Genomic DNA, 19,420 nt, shown 5'->3' on the forward strand with positions numbered 1-19,420 from the left:
AACTGCTACTAGGTACCCATGCATGGACAGTCCAATAGCTGACTTCTTCTGATAACCATGTGACCATAGAAAGTGATATGTCATCAGAAAACCCAAGTGAAAACAGACCCGATATGTCACACTGAACACAATCGGCAAAAAGACGAGATTTGCTACAATGTGCTTTGTGAATTCATGACGCGGGACTTCCGTTTAATAACTCAAAATCCAAACGACTCAATTTTTATTCTCAGACATTGATGAGTGTTTAGATATAAATAGCAGTCTAAGAAAATATTACTGCGCCATGTGTGGCCTAGGCACGGCTTACTGTGGTGAGCACGTTCTTGCAATCGCCCTGTATGAATGGTATTCGTGTCTATGGACGGCTGGCCGAGTGCATATCTGCACAATTGTGTGAGTGCTACTACTGGTGTCTTGAGGTCGGCCAATCGCAGCAGCCTTGCGATGCAGTTTCATGTGCATTGATTTTCACAGAATCTGATTTGCAAAGGTAAAGAGGAGTGTAACCAGAATCATTTCAAATACTTTATGGTTCCTGGGGGCCAAAACTCATGAGTGTTATATCCCGAAAAGCATTATAAACGGGGGTGCTATAACCACATAAATATGTGTACTGTGAATGGGTGTGCAGTGTGGGAAATGAAAATAGAGCTTTATATCGGTAAGAGGTATCAGGGAGTGCTATAACGGGAATTTACTGTAACGAAATTTTCAAAGTAACTCTTGCACGACACTTCACACTGTTCTCTCCAAACCAGACCGATAGCACTTGAAAATTACAAGATAAATGCTTGCTTCTTCTGTTCTGAAACCTGTATACATATATGCCCCAGCTGTTTGTTCTTTAAACCTGGGAGTTTGCTGATGTCAATTAATGATGTTGTTTTCCCTGTGTTATTCAGAAATGGCGGAGAGACATGATGCCAAGGCGATACTGAAGGTGGCTCGAGATTTGGTGTACAGGGTTCAGACGCTGATAGAGAACAAGTAAATTGGTTTCGCTTGCAGGTAGTGACTGTATGGTAGTCCTGACAAATGACAAAGTGGTGAACAGACCCTTAGAGATTTGTTGATTGAATCATTGTTTCACCTTGGATGATTTGTTTAGAATGGAATTCCTATGTCAATTTCACCAAGTTACATTTTCTAGTAATGAACTGTCTTGCAGGTTAATGTGTGTATGTCACCAGGATATATTATTCCTTATGAAAGCTGTTACATGAGACACTGTCATTCACAATCTTGCTGTCTGTAGCATCTCTTCTCTAGTCATACCCTTCTCCTCATCATCTCACCATCCTAACCCAAGTCACCATTCTGCACCTCACCATATACCTATGCATCACACATCTAAGTGCCATCAGCTGGATTCATACCAGCATACCTAGGTGACTCTCTCTCATATCCGTTGTCCTGCAAACTATCATTACACTGCTTTGAAAAGAAATGAAACCGTCATAGGTATGAAATAACTGTATTCATTAAATGTTTTAGTTTCATATTGTGCTGGAAATGGTTGTCTGTATATAGCCAGGTCTATATGTTGGATAAATGTCGACTTAAAATAAGAAGTGCAAGAATCAAACTGTAAATGTAGCTGTGTTGTCACAAAGTGTTCACGTACTTAAATTACTGTTGGTTTTAGAACTTCAGTATATATAATAAAAAATTATTAATAAATTTGTCTAGAGATGGCATTTGTTATTTTATAAGATATGATGTAAAGAGAGTTGTATTGTAGGAACAATATGTGTGTGGTATATTTGAAAATGAAGTTCTTGATATGGAGTGAAGATGACAAGAATTCTGAGGATCTCAAGACATTCGGGAGTTTCTTGCTCACCAAACTTTATTTCGTTTCCTTTGAGGCATGTGCATATGCGCAAACATTAAAGACTTCTTTTTTCCAGTTTTATATTATGCAAACTCTTGATGCATAAAATGAAGTTTTTTTGTGAATGAAAAAACTGGATTATTGAGTAGCGTCACAGTGTTTGATGCTGATCAGCTGGCTTAGTTTGTAAGGTAATATTGGTTGCTGAAGAATTGGATCGCTTGTTGCAAAGAAGTGAAGCATGAAAAAGCAAGACTATGATTTCAGGAGAGTAAAGATTATAATCAGATGATTATTACCACAATTAGATGAAGAAATCATTCAGTGTTAGATGTCTTTCTGATGAGAAATCTTAAGGATGATTACTAGTACTTGCCATTACTCTGACATAAAAATTAGTAGCATGCATAAATCCCATTCACTTAAATTGCAGTGTAAAAACTCTCTCCATGAATTAGTTTCATTTTAGGTGAACGTTGAACAGTATTCCTAATGTGAATATTTTTGTTTTTATGTATCCTTACACCGTCGACTGGGTAAATATCCTTGTGTAGGACCATGTTGTTGAAGATGAAACACTCAGTCAAGTAAAATACAGTCAAATTGTAAATATGACCAGTTCGTACTTTGTAAACACTGAAAGGAAATCAGAAGTACATGTACACTGTACTTGGGAAATGCTGCAAAAACTCAGCTGCTTGAAGTGGTGATGACAGCATTGTTAATGGAAAGTATGAATTGGTCTTTAGGTTACATGCGTAGAATGAAGTAGATGTAATGTACACCTCATGACGTGAATATTGCCCAAAGTACTGTGGTATATTCCCATATTTTGTAACTGTGCCATTGTTCAGTACTAGTGCTATGTCATGTATCTGCTGCAGTAGTACTTGATATTGTAAAAAGTAAGGTTGAAGTAGTAACTGTTGGAGTATAATTGAATACAGAACAATACGGTGTTAGGCATGAACCCTGGTGATGCGTTTGTGTAACACCCAATCTCTTGACTCATTACCCAGTGGGTTTTGTTCTTGGAGGATCCTGAGGGTTTTTGACGTGTCTCAATCCAGATTGAATGAATCAACCATAAAGCAGATGAGTGTCAAGGAGAAATGGCCAGCTGGCCATTTGTCATCAGGGAAATTCTTTTGGGGTTGAGCTGTTTGAACTGAAGCTGTAGATGGGCTAAAATACTTGAATGACCTTTACATGTGAGACTAGAAAGGAGATGCTGAATGAACTCTCTGGAGAAAAGTATGCTTTCCAAAATCTTTGGAGACTTAGATTTCATTTTAACCCTCCTTTGGTTTTACAGCACAGATGTGCACAAATGCCCACAGTCACTGGTGAGCATGTATTTTCTATATGGAACTCAAACATGCACAGGTTCAGTGTGTACACAGTAGGTTGTCAGCACAAAATGACCCAGGGTCTTTTGTGCAGTCCTCTTCACTGCATTTGGTTTACTGCACAATGATGCACATGAAACAGTGAAGGGAAGTTGTTGGGCAGCACAAAAGTGCAATCTGATATTCCTGTGAGGGACTGTCAGTGCAGTGCACAACACAACACAGCTGTGCTTCTTGGAGGTGTTCACCAAGTTACCCAAAGAATGACTTCAGCATAGGAGAGTTAAAAAGCTGTTAATTACATGTACTTGACTTTGCCGAGTTTGAATGGTCATGCTCATTAAGGGCATTCGTCAATGTTTGTCATTGCTGTGTTAAGTTTATCTGAAAACAAAATTCAAAACTGGAAATGAAGATAAATATAATTCATGTCTACTACAATTACGCATGTATTGAAGATGAAACTGACATTAGTGGAAATTTTGGGTATAATAATTCAGCATGTCCTGATAAGCAGCGACTGTGGATAGCAGCATGGTTTGTATATGTTACAAAAGGTTGGGTATAAGTATGTTTACTATGGTAACTAATCAAATAATAGTGTAAAAATGTCACATACTCAAGACACCTAATAGAACAGAATCCAGCCACCGTAATAATATACCGACAACTTCAAATATGGCACTGTGTACCTGCCAACACAAGAACTTTGAATCCCCGTCAGTGTTTTATGGCTATTGTCATTCCAACAATTTTGCCGGATGTAGATTTTTATCTGAGATATTATTTAGTTGAGTATAAAGTGAAACATCAGTGAATAGGGTGAAGAAAACTTACATTTGTTTCTGTTAACTACATGTAAGTACTGTCATTTTGTTCAGCCTAAACTTGATAATTTAAATTCATATTTTTGACAAGAGTAACCTTTTCCTTTTCCCGGTCTGATATTCCTGGGAGTTAGTCTGCCTTTGTTCCCAACTTCTGAGTTACACTTCATCATTCTGATTGATGACATTTGTTTGGTTTTTGTCATCTGCAAGGGAACCATTACAAATAAAACAAAAAACAAACATTTCTCTTTTTCCAACATACACATCTCTACAACACTTCTTCACCTCATTTTCTGTAACAGTTTATATGTACTCCTTTCCATGGCTAGCGAATGATGCTATCAATGGTGTTAATGGCATTCATTGGCTTTGTGTGAGGGTAGGCAATGATCAACATTTAAATGACATTCAAGATTTCATGTCTGCCAATTACAGTCAAACCTTGTTAAGTTCATACAAGATTCTGCTTATAACAAGGAAATCTTTCGGTCCCAATCCTTTGTTTTTCATCGTCATTCCTGATAATACAAGATTCCTGTTATTACGAGGTAATTTGCCAAGTCTGAAAGACCTCTTCTTAACGAGATTCAACTGTTAAAAAGGGGACTGTATTGGCACAACTTGTCACTTGAAAACCGAGTCAATGGCTCATTATCTCATTCACGATACTCAACTGGAACAAAAAGGACGGTGATGGAACATGGCTCTGTTCCCACCACCCAGCTGAAGACATCAAGTGCTGTGCATGTATATTTAAAAGATCTGCAAGTCTTTTCTTTTGACGTCTGCAAAATGACTTTTCCCACTGCTATAGGAGGGAATGCTTACATTTATAAAAACTTGATACGTGCAATATTATTACAGTTGCCATTCCGATTCAACAAATTGTATTCTGAAATCGACATTCAAATGATTGTTTGCTTTGTATGTACAGTATATGCACATGTATTTACTAATGTTAATGTAATAAATATTTATGTATGAAAAAACACCTGATTCACTGTACTTTTAAGTTATTTTCCATCTGATTTGTGTTTTATGTTTGTAAACAAGAGCTCTTAAAATTTTGACTTCTGAGTTACAAGCTGAAATGTCACACACAGGGTGAGAGGTTTTGCTGGTACGTGTCATAATGTATTTTCAGACGAGGAATCATGTCGATACTTATAAATGCATATTATTTTCTTCTGAATATAATTTATTTATCTTCTGCTTCATAAATCTGATGACTTTCTATCTTAATAAATACATGTACTTGCATTATGTTTGTACAATGAAATACATGTACACACAGTTGATAGTAAACAATTACATCAAATGTACAAAGATTATACAATCTTTACTTGTGAAGATCATCACACTGTATTTAATATTTTGCAAAAGTATCACAATTCTTGGTATGCCACGCCTTTAAGGCAAGCCCAATGTTTCATTTTCAAGAAAACTTGCCTTCCAAACCTCCAACAAATATGTGAAAGCCAATCTTTCAAGAAGAATGGTATGTCCCCAAAACTACTTTTCGTAAATATGTATTACTTTTAAGAAAAGTGTACAAAGCCGCATGTAGATTTGAACTTGTGATTTCTCTGACAAAAGTCACAGATTTTTTCACCAAAGTTAAGGTGATACAAATTTGGTTTTGAAATGAACACGTGCTTATATGTAGATGTTTAAGTTGATGAATATGTTGTGCACAAAAACGTCACGTCAGAGCCAGAGTCTCCTTTGAGGCTGAATTGCTTTTTTACTTGATTTACTTCTTGTATTTTGTGAGGACCAACACTGTGGACACTACTGTACTGCAAGAGATACAATGTACATGCAAAAATACTCTCTTTGGATATCCATTCTTACAGAACAATACAAAAATAGCATGTACAGTTTTCTCCAGAATTTTGGTATACTCTCATGATGTTCCGCAAGACAGTCTAACTAGTTCTTAATGTCGCATTACACACTTTTTGTACTTGACAGAAGTATGAAATGTATTTTACATATTGACAGATCTGAAAAGTGACCTACTCACCAACCAACTGCCTACAACTGGCAGACAAACAATGCAACAACAAGATAATAGAGTGGGTTTTAAAAACCATTATTGATCATACACTGGATATTAGCGTAGGTCTTAAGAGACCTAAAATATATTCAGCTACATGTACATGTATGCCAATGGGTGCTTAGTATGCTAAGTATGCTTAGAGAAAAGGCTTTTTTCAATCGAGAAAATGTCAATTATTTCACATATCTGTGCAATGAGATTTTACAGAAAATGTGTGGTACACACATGTACATGTATATTTTATAACTTCAGCAACAAATATGACACATACATGTACCTAAAATTTCAATTTTAAAACTTTTCAGAGCCAAATGTAAAAAGCAGAGAAACACAAAAACAAAACAGTTAACATATGCAGTGTATGTAGTCACCTGCAGGCAGTTAATTATATTGCATGAAGGTAAACACCGTCGATATATCAATATTATCGATATGGGATTGGTATCGATATTGCTGATGTTAGTTATTTGGTAATAACGACACATTGAAAATATCAGATTTTGGAGAAATATCAAAAATATCGCGACTTCGAAAACATTGCTACATCAATAAAATACATCGAAAATATCACTACCGAAGAACAAACTTTATTAAAAAATAGAAAAGTGCATCGTCACATTACTGTAATTTTCTATAAGCTACGGCTTACGTTGGTTTTCACGCTGAGTGAAAAATATCCCTGTAGCTTATACTCCAGGCGGCTTATGCGGCGACATTTGAAGAATAAATTCAGTCACCTATCTCAGTCTCGCACTTTGTACACTTTGCCTAAAAAAATCACAAAATTTATCCTCCAAAACAGAGAATGATTTGCTAACCAAACGGAAGTAGGCTAGCACCGCGTGCTGATGATATCGCTATGCACGGCAGCATCCCATCCCATGCAGACAACATATGCAATACAGATGCAAGAACATGTCGCCAAAGTGAATTGGATCACACCATTACGGTGTAGGGGTGTACCCTTAGAACAATTGAACAGCAATTCACGCCTGTTTTAATACCTTGAAAATTAAAATGAATAAAATTTGATATATCGATAATATTGATATAAAAAAGATACATCGGTATCGGCCAAAATATGATATTGACGGTGCCTACATGAAACTTAATGAATTCAATACATTTTATGTATATGTAGTTGTGACAAGCAGCTTTAATTGCTACTTGTCACTACAACTGAGGGCTCTGAACCGATTTTGCTATCATCAACACTGCCCTCTTGTGAACTGATTGGAACAGTTGTTACTGCTGGCTGAGTTGTTCCCATGATAACGCTTGATCCTGATGTTGCTGGTGCAGTGAGCATCAAATCTTTCACTGGTATTCCGTTACTTACATTAGAAGTGTCAAGCCAAGAACTGGTAACTGGCATCCCGGCAGGGACAGCCACAGTGTGTACTATCACACCATTGGATGCTTTCCCATTGTTTGAAGCAGGGCTACCAACAGAAGTCACTGGTAGCGCTGCATTGCTAGGATTGCTGGCAAATGCCACTGGAGAGATGAGGGGAACCTGCCCAGCGAATGGGAACCGGTGGGGATACTGACCAAGAGTGGTGTATGTTGGCGCAGTAACAAGAGCCCTATTGGTACCCAGCAATGGATTGAGAGAAAGGGCTCCAATTGTGACAACTGGGGGTAATGTCATGGCAACTGATGTCTGTGCGTTACAGGTGCTACTTACAATAGCTGTAGCCATTGTTGTGACAACTTGAGGCAGCTGTGCTCCAGCTGTCGCTGCTAATGGGTGTCTGATAACAGTCTGATGAGACTGAGTGGTGTTAACAAGAGTCTGAGCCGGTGTTGAATTGGCCAAGGTGTAAGCTGCATTAGGTGGTTGTGTAAAGAGCACCTGAGTAAGGGCAGGCTGTAATGTCAGCCCTGGGGGGAGAAATGAGTGAACAGGGGTCATAGGAGTGGTATAGGACAGCGACGGCACTTTTAGGTGTGACACTGTGGACACTCTGGCTTGAGTTACAGCAGTAGGGAAGAATGACACAGCACCTGAAGCTGGTGACTGCAATTTCCCTGGGCTGCTGTCTTTACTTCCTGGAAAAGTCAACTGTGAAGTGACGTTCCTAGGACCTGCTACCATTGCTTGGTTCAACAGAGTTGCATTAGCAGCAGTCAACATGCTAGGGTTAGGCCTCAGCATGGTGGCTGCAAATCCTGCAGTGGGAGGATAGTGTGGAACCGATGACAACATGACGCTATGACTGATAAGGTTTCTTGCATCTGCTGATGGTGTCGCCTGCTGGACTGTGCAGGTGAGTACACTTTGTTTTGAAACATTCGTAGCTATGTTACTACTAGTTGTTGGAACGGAACCTGACATAATGCTGGTGGTGATACTGGGAGGTAGATCTTTATAGGTAACCACAGTGATGGATGTTGGAGTGGCTTGGTTTGTCTTTGACTTGACGGAGTCACTACTGGACAAAGCTGTTGGAGATTTGGGCATAATATCCACCGTTTGAGGGCGTGGACTGAATGGGTGCGGTAAAACTCTTTGGACAATTAATTTGTTGTCTGTTCGTCGAACTGGTTGTCTTATAACCATGGACTGTTTACCAAGGAGTTGGCTGACTGTTTGCCTGGAGACACCAGTTGAGCTCGTAACAACTGCTGCTGTGCTTACTACAGGTATGTTTGCCTTGGATGAGGCTGTGGATTCTGTTGTCATTGTTGTAGTTGAAATTGTCCTGACAGGATTTTTCTGTTGCTGAGGTATTTTACTTTGAGCTTTGTTTTTCAAGTGTTCTTGCACAGCAGATACTGCTGTAGAGTGACTGTCAAACTGCCTAATGACTTGGGGAAGAGATGATGGCTGCATTGGACCTGATGTGGGTTGCTTCAGTATTGTGGATTGTGTAGCACTGCTTGGTTTCTGGGTTAGTGTTTGTTGTGTTTTAATGAGCTGAGCTGCAGATGGAGGTCGGATGACAACTTTTTGGGTCGCTGCGACTCGTTGGGTCATTGTCTCTGGTGGTCGCTGTGGAACAGATTCTTTTGTAATTGTAAGCTGTGGGTTGGTCCCAACCACCATGGACTGTGTCTGACCTGCAGGTCCCTGTGCTGTCTGTAATTGGCTGGTTGCTTTCTTATGGTTGGCACCTTGCAGCTGGTGAGGCATTTGAGCAGCAACCTGCTGCTGTTGCTGTGAAGCTGTGGCAGAAGTTGACATGGGCACACGGGTGACAATCTGACGACTGATGACAAAAGGTCCTGACTGTTCCTTGACAGACTGAGTAACCTTGATAACACGATCCTTCAAGGGGCCAGTTCTGACTGCTGAAGGGTTGGACTTTTCTGATCCCTGAACTACAGGGCTTGACTTGCTCTCTGGAGACTGAGCTCTGGATTTCCTTTCTTCTTCTTCTGCTTCTGTAAACACAAACAATTCAAAACTACTATCAGTAAAAAGCAACCAGGAAATGTGAAAAAGATGGTACAGTGATGGCTTCCTCTTATAGGAAACACTGCCCTTCCTCTACAAACTCTGGTCTTATCTATACAGGTGACAGATTAATGACTGTTATGGTGAAAGAAAACTGCTCCAACCTGATGCAGTTGAAGTGCTTGTTGAGACAGACTCTCGATCATCTTCCTTGTCATCCTGCATCTCATTTTCTGCCTCCTCCTCCTTTGGTTCTGGCTCCGCCTTCTTCCAGGGGGGCAAGGAACATCCACTGAGTTTTGCAAGCTTCTCTTGATAGAGTATCTTCTGCCTTGCTAACCTCTCTGTCTCATACTCGAGTTCTCGTTCTTTCCTTTTCAGGGCCTGGTGATAAAAAAACAATCTAATCACAGATTAAGACTGCCATAACAATACCAGGGGTACAGTCTGGAAGTGTACAGTATGTTTGGGGTCCATAACCAGTGTCTACGTACATGTAGAAAGGTTCTAGATGGGTGAACAAAGCAAGCTCTATAATTTTACAGAACGTCAACTTTTTAAGTCCTAAAATGCTCATTAAAATCATCTTTTTCTCTTGGAATAGGTTAGAAGAGGAAGAAAAATTAAGAGGTTTCGGCCAAAGACAAAGATAAATATTTAATGACTGTTATATCTGCCAATATGAGTTGTTTCTTGAGTAGTTCGTGTGTGGATCATAAATCTAAGTAATCCTCTGAAACACAATTTTTTACTTGTGTCAGTAATTTCACCTGTAAGTATCTCAAAGCTCCTTGGAGAATGCTCAGATTTGATGGCTTCAACTTCTTGTTGTCCAGGTTGGGGATTTGGTCACGTAAATTGTCAAAACATTCCTTCAACTGGGCGCGTCTGTAAAGAAAATACGCAATGCTGTTAACATTTGTTTTACCCATTTTTATGTTTACTTACAGCAGGTATTCTTTCAATTCTTGATCATACAAAACCTTGACTTACATGTAGACATTATTTGGCCTTCTTGAAAAATGATGAAAAACATTCATTTACACCTTTATGTACATGCACATGAACGAAGTTACATAAACAGAAACACTGAAGTGTATACTTTATAATCTCCATGACTGTACGTCTAGGTACAACATGTAGATGTTTTACATCATTTTAAATGATGTCTACTTGACTTACACCATCTGATAAAAATGAATCTTCTTTTGAATATAAAAAGTACCCTGTCACATCTGATGCTATACTGAGATTTCCTTTTGCATAGTATGTCTGTTTTATGCCATTTACTTTTGCAGGGTTTGATGTATTTTTTGCCAACAGCGAGACTGAGATAAGTCTCTTTAGTTTGTAAATGAAGATATTTCAAAGAGAACACCTGTGAGTATTTCCTTTACTTTTGAATGAGCCATGTTAAGAATGAATGATGAGCCCGAGGAGTGAAAATGAAAGGAGTGATTGTGACGTGAAGTGTGATTGTTGCTGTGCGCCAATCGAGTGTGACTACTAGCACAGGAGACCTGCCAAAAAATTGTGAAGATTGTTTGCATGCTACAGGCGACACAAATCTGTTGACGATTTTGTCACATTTTCCCTTTTATTTCAGCCATCCATCCGCCAAAAATATTTATCCTTCCAATCTCGACATTTCTTTTCTATCCAAACCTGGACCAAGTGTGGTTTTTCATTTTTCTCTGCCCCGTCGCTAAATGTTCTTTCCCTATTCCGAGCGTCCAACCCAGGAAAGTTTCTATCCCAACCTGAATCAGGAGTGGTTTTAATTTTCTGTGTCGCACTGATACATATGTCTTTCTTTTATTCAGAGCCTACCAAAGTTTGTATCCAAATCTGGATTACACACGATTTTGATTTTTTTCCCAGCAAAACAGCCAATCTGTTTTTATTCCGCGCATCCAACCCACAAAACGTATTAATTCTTCCCATCTGAGCATTTCTTTATCCAAATCTAGACCACTTGTCCACAGCACACCCTGGAAGTAGGCCCAGGAGGTTGATACAGCCCGGATGTCATGAGCCCTGATGAGGCACTGCGTTTGATTTGCTGGAGCGATGAGCCAGTCTGGTTTATAGCAAACTTGATGGCCGAAACTGCCCATCTGGCTACAGTGTTTTATTGTCGTGATGAATAGCTGCGATGTTGTACCTTTAAGTTGTTTAGTTCTCACCAGGTACCACTTAAGAGTTTGCACCAGGCACCAGGGTTTGTCATCTGGGGTCCCAGTGTGCTTGGTAATGTCCGGCACAAATATATCGGGAGGGTGAAAGAAGGATGACTTGTTCTTGGTGAGGAAACCCAGCGCTGGGATGAGGCGGTCGCAGTGGGGTTCCCATCGGATATGGCCATCAGCGTTGGATAAGGCTTTGAGTTCGCTGCCTCATCGTGAGGTAGTAACTGCCAACAAGAAGGCCAGCTTCACCATCAAAATGAATAGTGGTGCTACACTGAGTGGCTCGAAGGGGGCACTGGTCAGTAGTTGAAGAATGGCTGACAAGTCCCAGGCAGGAATAAGTCTCTTTGTATGGGGACGCCCTGGAGGTACATGTATCTAAGGGCCCCATTGTCAGACATGGTCTGACCATCTGTGAAGCCATCATGTACAGCTGCGATGGCCGAATGGTACTTGAAGTTGTGGATGGTTAAGACCTGTAAACATGACTTAAACAGATGCATGAAGTCGTCAGCCACTACAGTCACAGAAACTTTGGTCAAAGCAAAATTTTGTTCTACACACCATGAAATACATGTACAATGTCGTAGTCTGAAGTCGTAGATGTTGCCCATAGATTAGCGTTGGCTCTTTGAGGCCATCTTGGCAGCTTCCTCAGAAAGTCCTGCTAAGCGAAAGGATTGTTTGATAATGGCCAGCGGTCAGATGTAGAGATGCCAAGTGAGGTCAGAGAACAGCAGCCACTTCCGAGTGATGACCAGAGGACAACCGAGGATCGTGGGAAGTGCAGATCAAAAGTTAGTGGGCCCACCATAGATATTTATAAATATTGTTAAAATCCTGATCGATCAGTCAATAAGTTGTTTGAAATTAATGTATTGACACTTGCCACACTTGTGATTGGAAAAGATGAGAATATTTGAATAGAGGAAAAGGAATCGAGGAGTTGAAGTTTAAAAGAAATTATGAAAGTCTTATTTTTTTAAGTTTGAGGATACACACCATATGATTAAGTTGAAAGCATTTGAATTATTTGTTTATTTATTTTGCAAGAATTTGGTTGGCTCTTATTAATTTACCTAATTTAGTAATTGGTTTAATTTGAATTAATTTACACTCCGTAAGCGGAGTTAATTTCAATTGGTTTTGATTACATTTAGGTTAATTATTCATGTAATTTAGTCTTGTTCTTTACTTTTGTTTATATTTGGTTTATTTGTTTAATATAATTAAATTCTGTGGAAATCTTATTTCTGTTCTCTGGTATTTTCTTTGCAACTTTGATCTTGCTCCTTTGGGTGGCCAACAATCCACAATTGATCTGTGCTGCAGATGTGCATGTTACACACCCTTTTCTCTAATGTCAATGGTTTAGTACTGTGAAGCATTACCTGTTTTTCTCCAGTTTATTATGAACTTCCCTTGTGCCAGACCTGTGAACCGAGGGAAACCAGAAAATTGTTATTGTTGAGATTAATCATAAAGACTGCATTTTTCTTGGACTACAAACATACATTACAAATATGTAGCCCTAGGTTATGTTCTGAAACGAATGTGTTACAAGTCTGTGCACACCATAAGCCAATAACAGGTCCATCTGTACTTTCAACTTCATAAAATGACTTCTAATTAATTGACTGAAATGTGAAAAAACCATCAAAATATGAGAAACAATGAATACAAATGTAAAAAGTTACAAATGCCTGGGACAGATTTCATTTGAAACAAAGTGAAGTGCAACTTTCTGCATGTTGGTAAATAAATGTCTGAACTTCATAACTGAGCAATCCGAGTGTACTTTAACCCAGGCAAAAGAAGGGCATTTGAAGTTGAAGGGTAAACAATGTGATCTTGGATTTCTATTTGTTTGTTCTTTGAATAATAACTTTGCTTTGCAGCTACTCTTAAAGAATACTCTGGAAAGAGAAACACAGCATGTGTGGAGCCTTCCTTGTATGGTATGTTTTATTTCACAACTGGCACAATTTGTTTTCAAAGCTGTCACTTTCCTTACAAATGCTACTAGCCAATTAAACAGCACCGATCTGCCTTCAAACATTTTTCCTGTACATGCAACTCCGTCCTGGTAACAGATGACTGCACACAAAAACATCCAAAACATTCTCTTAGTTTTTCACCATGGGATTTCAATTTCACAATAATCAGAAGTCAGAAGCTGCACAAAAGTCATGTTACTACATGTAACTAACAAAACAGATTTGTTCCTTATCCTGCCAAGTCTCATTGCAAAGTACAATTTCACGATGAAGGCAACTGAAAATTTGTATGTGTAAGTGGAATAAATCTAAATGTATGATGGCAATATTTGTTGAACTACATGCAATGGAAGGCTTGCAGTATACACATGTACAGACATGTATAATTTTAGACTCCCTTTGAAACAGATAATTAATGATCAGATGAGTCATTTACAGTGTTGTAACATGCACAGTACATGGGCAATCATGGTCGCACTTTCTTTGCCCATGGCAAAAGGTTTCTGCATGTATGATATCGGTGTACATGGAACAGGTACACACATGTACATGTATCCATGTGCAAACATACATGTATAATGTACTGTATTTAAAGGACAACTGTACACGCCTACAGGTACACGTACATGAATGCATACAAATGTACATGTCATGTTCATGAATTTTAAATGTGCTTCATGTTTGTACATGTAAACACTGAACTACAAGCCCACTTGGTAAGGGCTAATAGTGACATCCTTGGTTACATGTTGCCATTACATGTACATGTACATGAAGCATGAGAATATACACATCGAGTTTATAGTTTTAAAAATGTGTATGTTTTCCTCCTAATTGATAGACTGTCAGGGATTTCCTTACATGTACATGTACATATCTGGTACATGTACAGTGTAAGTGGTGAATACTGCCCTCTTCTGGTCCAAAAATGTGTGAGACTGCTGCTTTACGACGTACTTGAAAGTTAAACCTACCTTAACTGTCTTGAGTGCATCAAAGTCAAGGGATGAATCAATTCACCAAGTGACATCTTGGGAGTCCCAAAATTTACCCAAATTAAACTTCCCATTGTGAGCTTGTGCACCTGTGCATTGTCAGTAGTTGTCTGTGATCTCAATCACAGATGGCTGTCATAACACGGTCACTGCAAGCCATTTCATGTGGACTTATTCTACCAACCTGCCCTGGCAGGGATATTTACCTGTAGGTCAAATTTTCATGCATCTTTACCTCCTTATGTACCTTGTTTTTGCTCATTACTTCTTGCAAACACGGAAAAATTATAGTCAGTTTGTATGCTACATACATGTAGGCATGTACATGTACACACAGTACCCTGTACATACATACTGCACCCAATGTAGATGCAGCAATCTTTAGAGGTCCTCAAAAATCAAGCCATAGTTGCTTTATACGAGCATGGCAATAGGCATGAATTCCATCAAGTCAGTATGTGGAGATCAGTGGTTCAACTTTTATCTCAATTGTTTCATTAAAATTGATTTTATTGATTTTTGAATCCTGCTTTCTACATGTTCATAGTGGTCACAGAGATTTTCCTGGTTATAGGCAGGATCTGAAATTCACATTGAGATATCATTTACTGAACCGTCGTCATGGTGACCTGTTCAATTCCTCCCTGCTTTGTTACTCTGAAGAGACAGTGAATAATACATGTAGGTTATATATTGGCCTTATTTCTATGAAAAGTGATCTCAAAATATTAATGATAGGATGAGTCAATTCGAATAATTCACTATTGGAATATTCGACCTTCAATTCGAATACCCGGCTGTACCGAACAGCAGATTGTTGATGAATAAATCACATAAAAAATCAGTTGCAATAATGCACACATTTGTGCATTACATGTATAATCAATATAACAGCTTCTCACCTACAGGACCATCTCCAGTCACAATTTAGTAAGATCTAACAGGTGAACACTACTTCTTGCCCTGTTGACAGTCTCGAGTCCTTACATTATTAATGAATAGTAAATCTGAATCAATGCAAGATACATGTATATCATTCTGTCACTTTTCATTTGAATCTGCTTGAATCAAACCTCCATGGTGCAATTTTTCTCATTTAAAACAAATGAAAATTCTCCCTTCCTTTTCATGAATTTTGCATTTGAATATTCAAATTCTGAAATATCTGATAATCAATCAGATATTCAGCACAGCCCTAGCTAATGATGGTTTTAGGAAGCTTTACTGAGAATCCTGTCCAACATGTAAAAGTGTGTGTACTTACAGAGTAAAACTTATCACTTGATTGATCAGTCGATGAAATGGATCCATAAAATATCAACCTCCATGAACATGTACATGTACTCATGTGTAGGCCTGCATTGTACTTTATACGTGTAATGACAATATAAATTAAACACAAATCTGATTCCTGTTTTCAAATTGTAATTCGTCACCAATCAATTAAGGAAGTGCATTTGAAGAACATGTTCATATGTAAATGGTTCATTAAAACAAATTATTCACCAGGGATAACATGCATATTGGCATATGCATAAGACCCAAAGCGAAGCATGTTATAGACCAAAATGGGCTACTGCGCATGGGTTTGTGCATGGATCATTTTTTTAATGTACAAAACATGGTCACCAGACTCCCCAAAGACACAATGCAGTGAAAGTGATTTCTAGCCCATGGGGACCTCACTAGTTTCATCTATTTTTGCATGAATGGATAGGGTTTGAGTTGCTTGAACTCCTCATTGAAAGTTGTGTGTTAAACTTGAAGTTTTCTGCAAGTATTGATTTGCTAAACATGGGTGTTTTTCAAGTGGTGTTTCAGTGGCTTTCCGGTACATCTAACAAGAAACCAGGTATCACTTTTGGTAAATTTGAGTCTGAAACACTGTAGAAAGATTGAAGTTTAGATCATGAGTGTAAGTGCATCTGACCACTGAATGATAAAATGCTCCATGATTTTCTGAATGGCCACCGCCGGGCGTGTGTGCACGGTGGGCAGTCAACATGGCGTCCGCATAGCAACACCAGTGCAGCCGTACATGGGCGGATACAGGCTTGTGCAATTTTGTCTCTGGTGTCATGAGGTAATGGTTATCACTAAGCGCTGGTTTTTTTTATCGTGTTTTTCAAGAGATTATTATTATTATATTTCCTGAGGCAAAAGGACAAACTCACATCACATTGGTACTCAGTTTCTCCCCTCTCAGGGAGTACAGTACTCTCCCTCTCATGAAGAAGAGTACGATACTTAACAAAACTGAGGGTAAAAGAGTACTGTACTCTACTCTAAGCAAAGAAGTTGGTATTTTGTACTCATGGCTTGAAGAAAGTTATCTAAACCCCTGATTCACAAATTACTAAGCGTATGTCTTCTGAGGTAATCTGTTCGAACTACTCAGAAGTAAAGAAGTCATCAGACTTCTGAATACATATACACTGTATATGCAAGATACATGCAAGTCTTCGGTATCAAATGTGTAAAACTCCAAGGTTGAGGGATATTTTAAACGTCAACTTTGCACTTGACTGGAAATATAAATTTTTGGAAATTTTGTAGGCTGAAACATGAGACATTTACAAAACAATTTTGTTAAGCATTTTCATCTGGAATTCATACTTAACTCACAGGGAAAAGCTTCAGCAAATGAGAAGCCGTGTATGGTCTATTTACCTCTTGTCATCTCCTTCATCCAATGTGTCTGTGTTGGAACTGGACACATTTTGTTGTCTACTTGATGTTACTGGACTGGATTTATTTGATCCAGGAGAGGATGATGGACTGCTGGACACAGCAACATAGCTGGGGCCGCTGAAAGCCATGCTTTGGCCATTGTGGCTATGGCCAAGCACTTCTGGATCTAGAAAGAAAAATATCAATACAATTTGTGTGACACAATAAAGGGGTCAGGTTGGCGTAGCGGTTCACTTCTGTGGTCCGAGGTTCGATTCCTGGCCCAGTCCATATGTGGATTGGGTTTTCTGTCCCTACCTGATTCCAGGGTAGCTTTTACCCAGAATATTCCTCTAGGATTTTCCTTCCACCTCTAAAACTGTAACTGCTTCTTACTGTCTCCTCTCTACGGGTTTCTTCAGGCTTGTGAGCTACATTACCTACATGTAGGGCACTTTGAGGAATCCTTGGTGTCATTAACAGAAATTGTTGATTATAATAGCAATAACAAGGACTCGTTGTTAAGTTATTGTAATATTAGCAAAATATGCTATTTCAAAAGCTGTTTTTTAAAATCTGGATATTCGAAACTGAAGCTGTATAGGCCAAATATGCATGGCGTACAAAATAACTTCTCATGTGGGTTAATTTTGAAAGGGGTAATGGCTGCTTTTTTAATAAGATGGTACATGGATATTCCTTTCTGATTCCTCAATGTCCGAAGGAGCTTTCACCATATCTAAAAATTGCATTTATAGTGAAAACTTTTGTTGGAAGAAAATATGTTGCAAAAGAAGATAAATATGTTGCAAAGTAACAGAAAATGCAAAAGAAAAAATCGTTCTGGACTGTTTGAAATGTCAATACTGAGAAATGGGCATTTATATTCTTTAGTGAAAACAGTGTCCATTTAAGTTTGAACCATTTTAAAGAACATTATAAACATCAGCTGCATCACAAATTTCCAAAAGTCACACGAATTATGCAAATTACTCTGGTTCTCCAGTCATTGCTGTTTGCCCATTGGCCTCTAAAAATTATTTACCATGTTTATACTTTAACAAAGAGAGTAAGCACAGTAAAATGAACATGTACTGTATGGATATTGGTACTTGTTTACATCACATGTACCTGTATTAATTCAGCAGAGTTGAGCATTTAAAAACATGTGCAGCAAGGGTTTGGAATGAGTACATGTACAACTTAAACGTCAGCTCGCTACATACATTCTATTTTTAGCGTAAGGCCCAATGAATATTCAATTTCAGTGAAAAAAAACAAGGTCACATCATCATGATGACCATGATGACACGGCCTTTCTGATGATCACTGAGCTAACATGGCCTAGGCCCCTATAATCCTACATTCATTCATCTAAAATGATTTCTTTAAATACCTTACAACCTTAAAAATTATTAGGGCCATAGACGAGTATTGTGAATGAGCATGGAATGAGGCAACACTTGTTGGTGTGAGCTATCACTGTAACATGGAACAATTCGACATCCGCCCATATTACCATTTTGTCCACGTGCTGAATGACCGATTTGATCGGACCACTCCACGAACTTGGCAGCCTCCAAAAGCGTCTCGATGCTCATAGCTGTGGCCTCGATTTGCACCAAAGCTTGGCCAAGAATAGCACAACTCCGAATCCCTTTGATTTCAGGCTTCGAATGGTGTTTTTGGAAGTCCAAAATTGACGAAAAGATTAGAGTTTCGTGGCCGATCGCAAAGATGGCGGGGAACTACGCAGTTGTGTATGTGGAAAATTTCATGACATAACGCGAAACGGTATACGTTAACCATACGCATGAAAGGCACAGCCTATGGTCAAGTCGCACCGTGCCAACCACCACGCGTACGTCTGCCATCAAAACATATAATGGCATCATTCATTTTTATTTTAGGGGGTTTAAGCACGTGTCTGCATATATTAAACCCTAACAAAAATATAAATGTGCTATTTACCCAGAACATTATCTAAGAATAGTGTATTTTTGTTCATTAAAGCAAGGATGTGAAAGGGAATTTGTGTAAAATACTGCAAAAAAACATACAATCATAATGTTAGTTTCTATAATAACGTTT

General features: G+C 38.7%; 2 protein-coding genes across 3 annotated transcripts in view; one reads left to right on the top strand and one right to left on the bottom strand.

Moving 5' to 3' along the window:
• The window catches only part of sgsm1 (small G protein signaling modulator 1), a 30,627-nt gene extending 25,622 nt beyond the window's left edge, over nucleotides 1-5,005 (top strand). For both annotated transcript variants that reach the window (XM_087141763.1, XM_087141764.1), the window contains one exon: nucleotides 906-5,005. In XM_087141763.1, coding sequence (XP_086997889.1) covers nucleotides 906-994 — 89 coding nt within the window. In that variant the 3' untranslated portion in view covers nucleotides 995-5,005. The remainder of the gene's footprint in view (nucleotides 1-905) is intronic.
• A 188-nt stretch (nucleotides 5,006-5,193) lies between these two features.
• LOC110989079 (uncharacterized) lies at nucleotides 5,194-19,156 on the bottom strand. Its single transcript, XM_022253193.2, has 6 exons — nucleotides 18,849-19,156; nucleotides 17,330-17,516; nucleotides 13,059-13,100; nucleotides 10,249-10,366; nucleotides 9,643-9,862; nucleotides 5,194-9,465 (listed from the first exon to the last, which is right to left on the bottom strand). The coding sequence occupies exons 1-6, from the start codon at nucleotides 18,928-18,930 to the stop codon at nucleotides 7,235-7,237; spliced, it is 2,880 nt and encodes a 959-aa protein (XP_022108885.1). The 5' UTR covers nucleotides 18,931-19,156; the 3' UTR covers nucleotides 5,194-7,234.
• Nucleotides 19,157-19,420: the final 264 nt, after the last annotated feature.

Source organism: Acanthaster planci, linkage group LG09, assembly GCF_054643075.1.
Source record: "Acanthaster planci isolate LZ-2023a linkage group LG09, COTS_SCS, whole genome shotgun sequence".
In the NCBI taxonomy this organism is placed as follows: domain Eukaryota; kingdom Metazoa; phylum Echinodermata; class Asteroidea; order Valvatida; family Acanthasteridae; genus Acanthaster; species Acanthaster planci.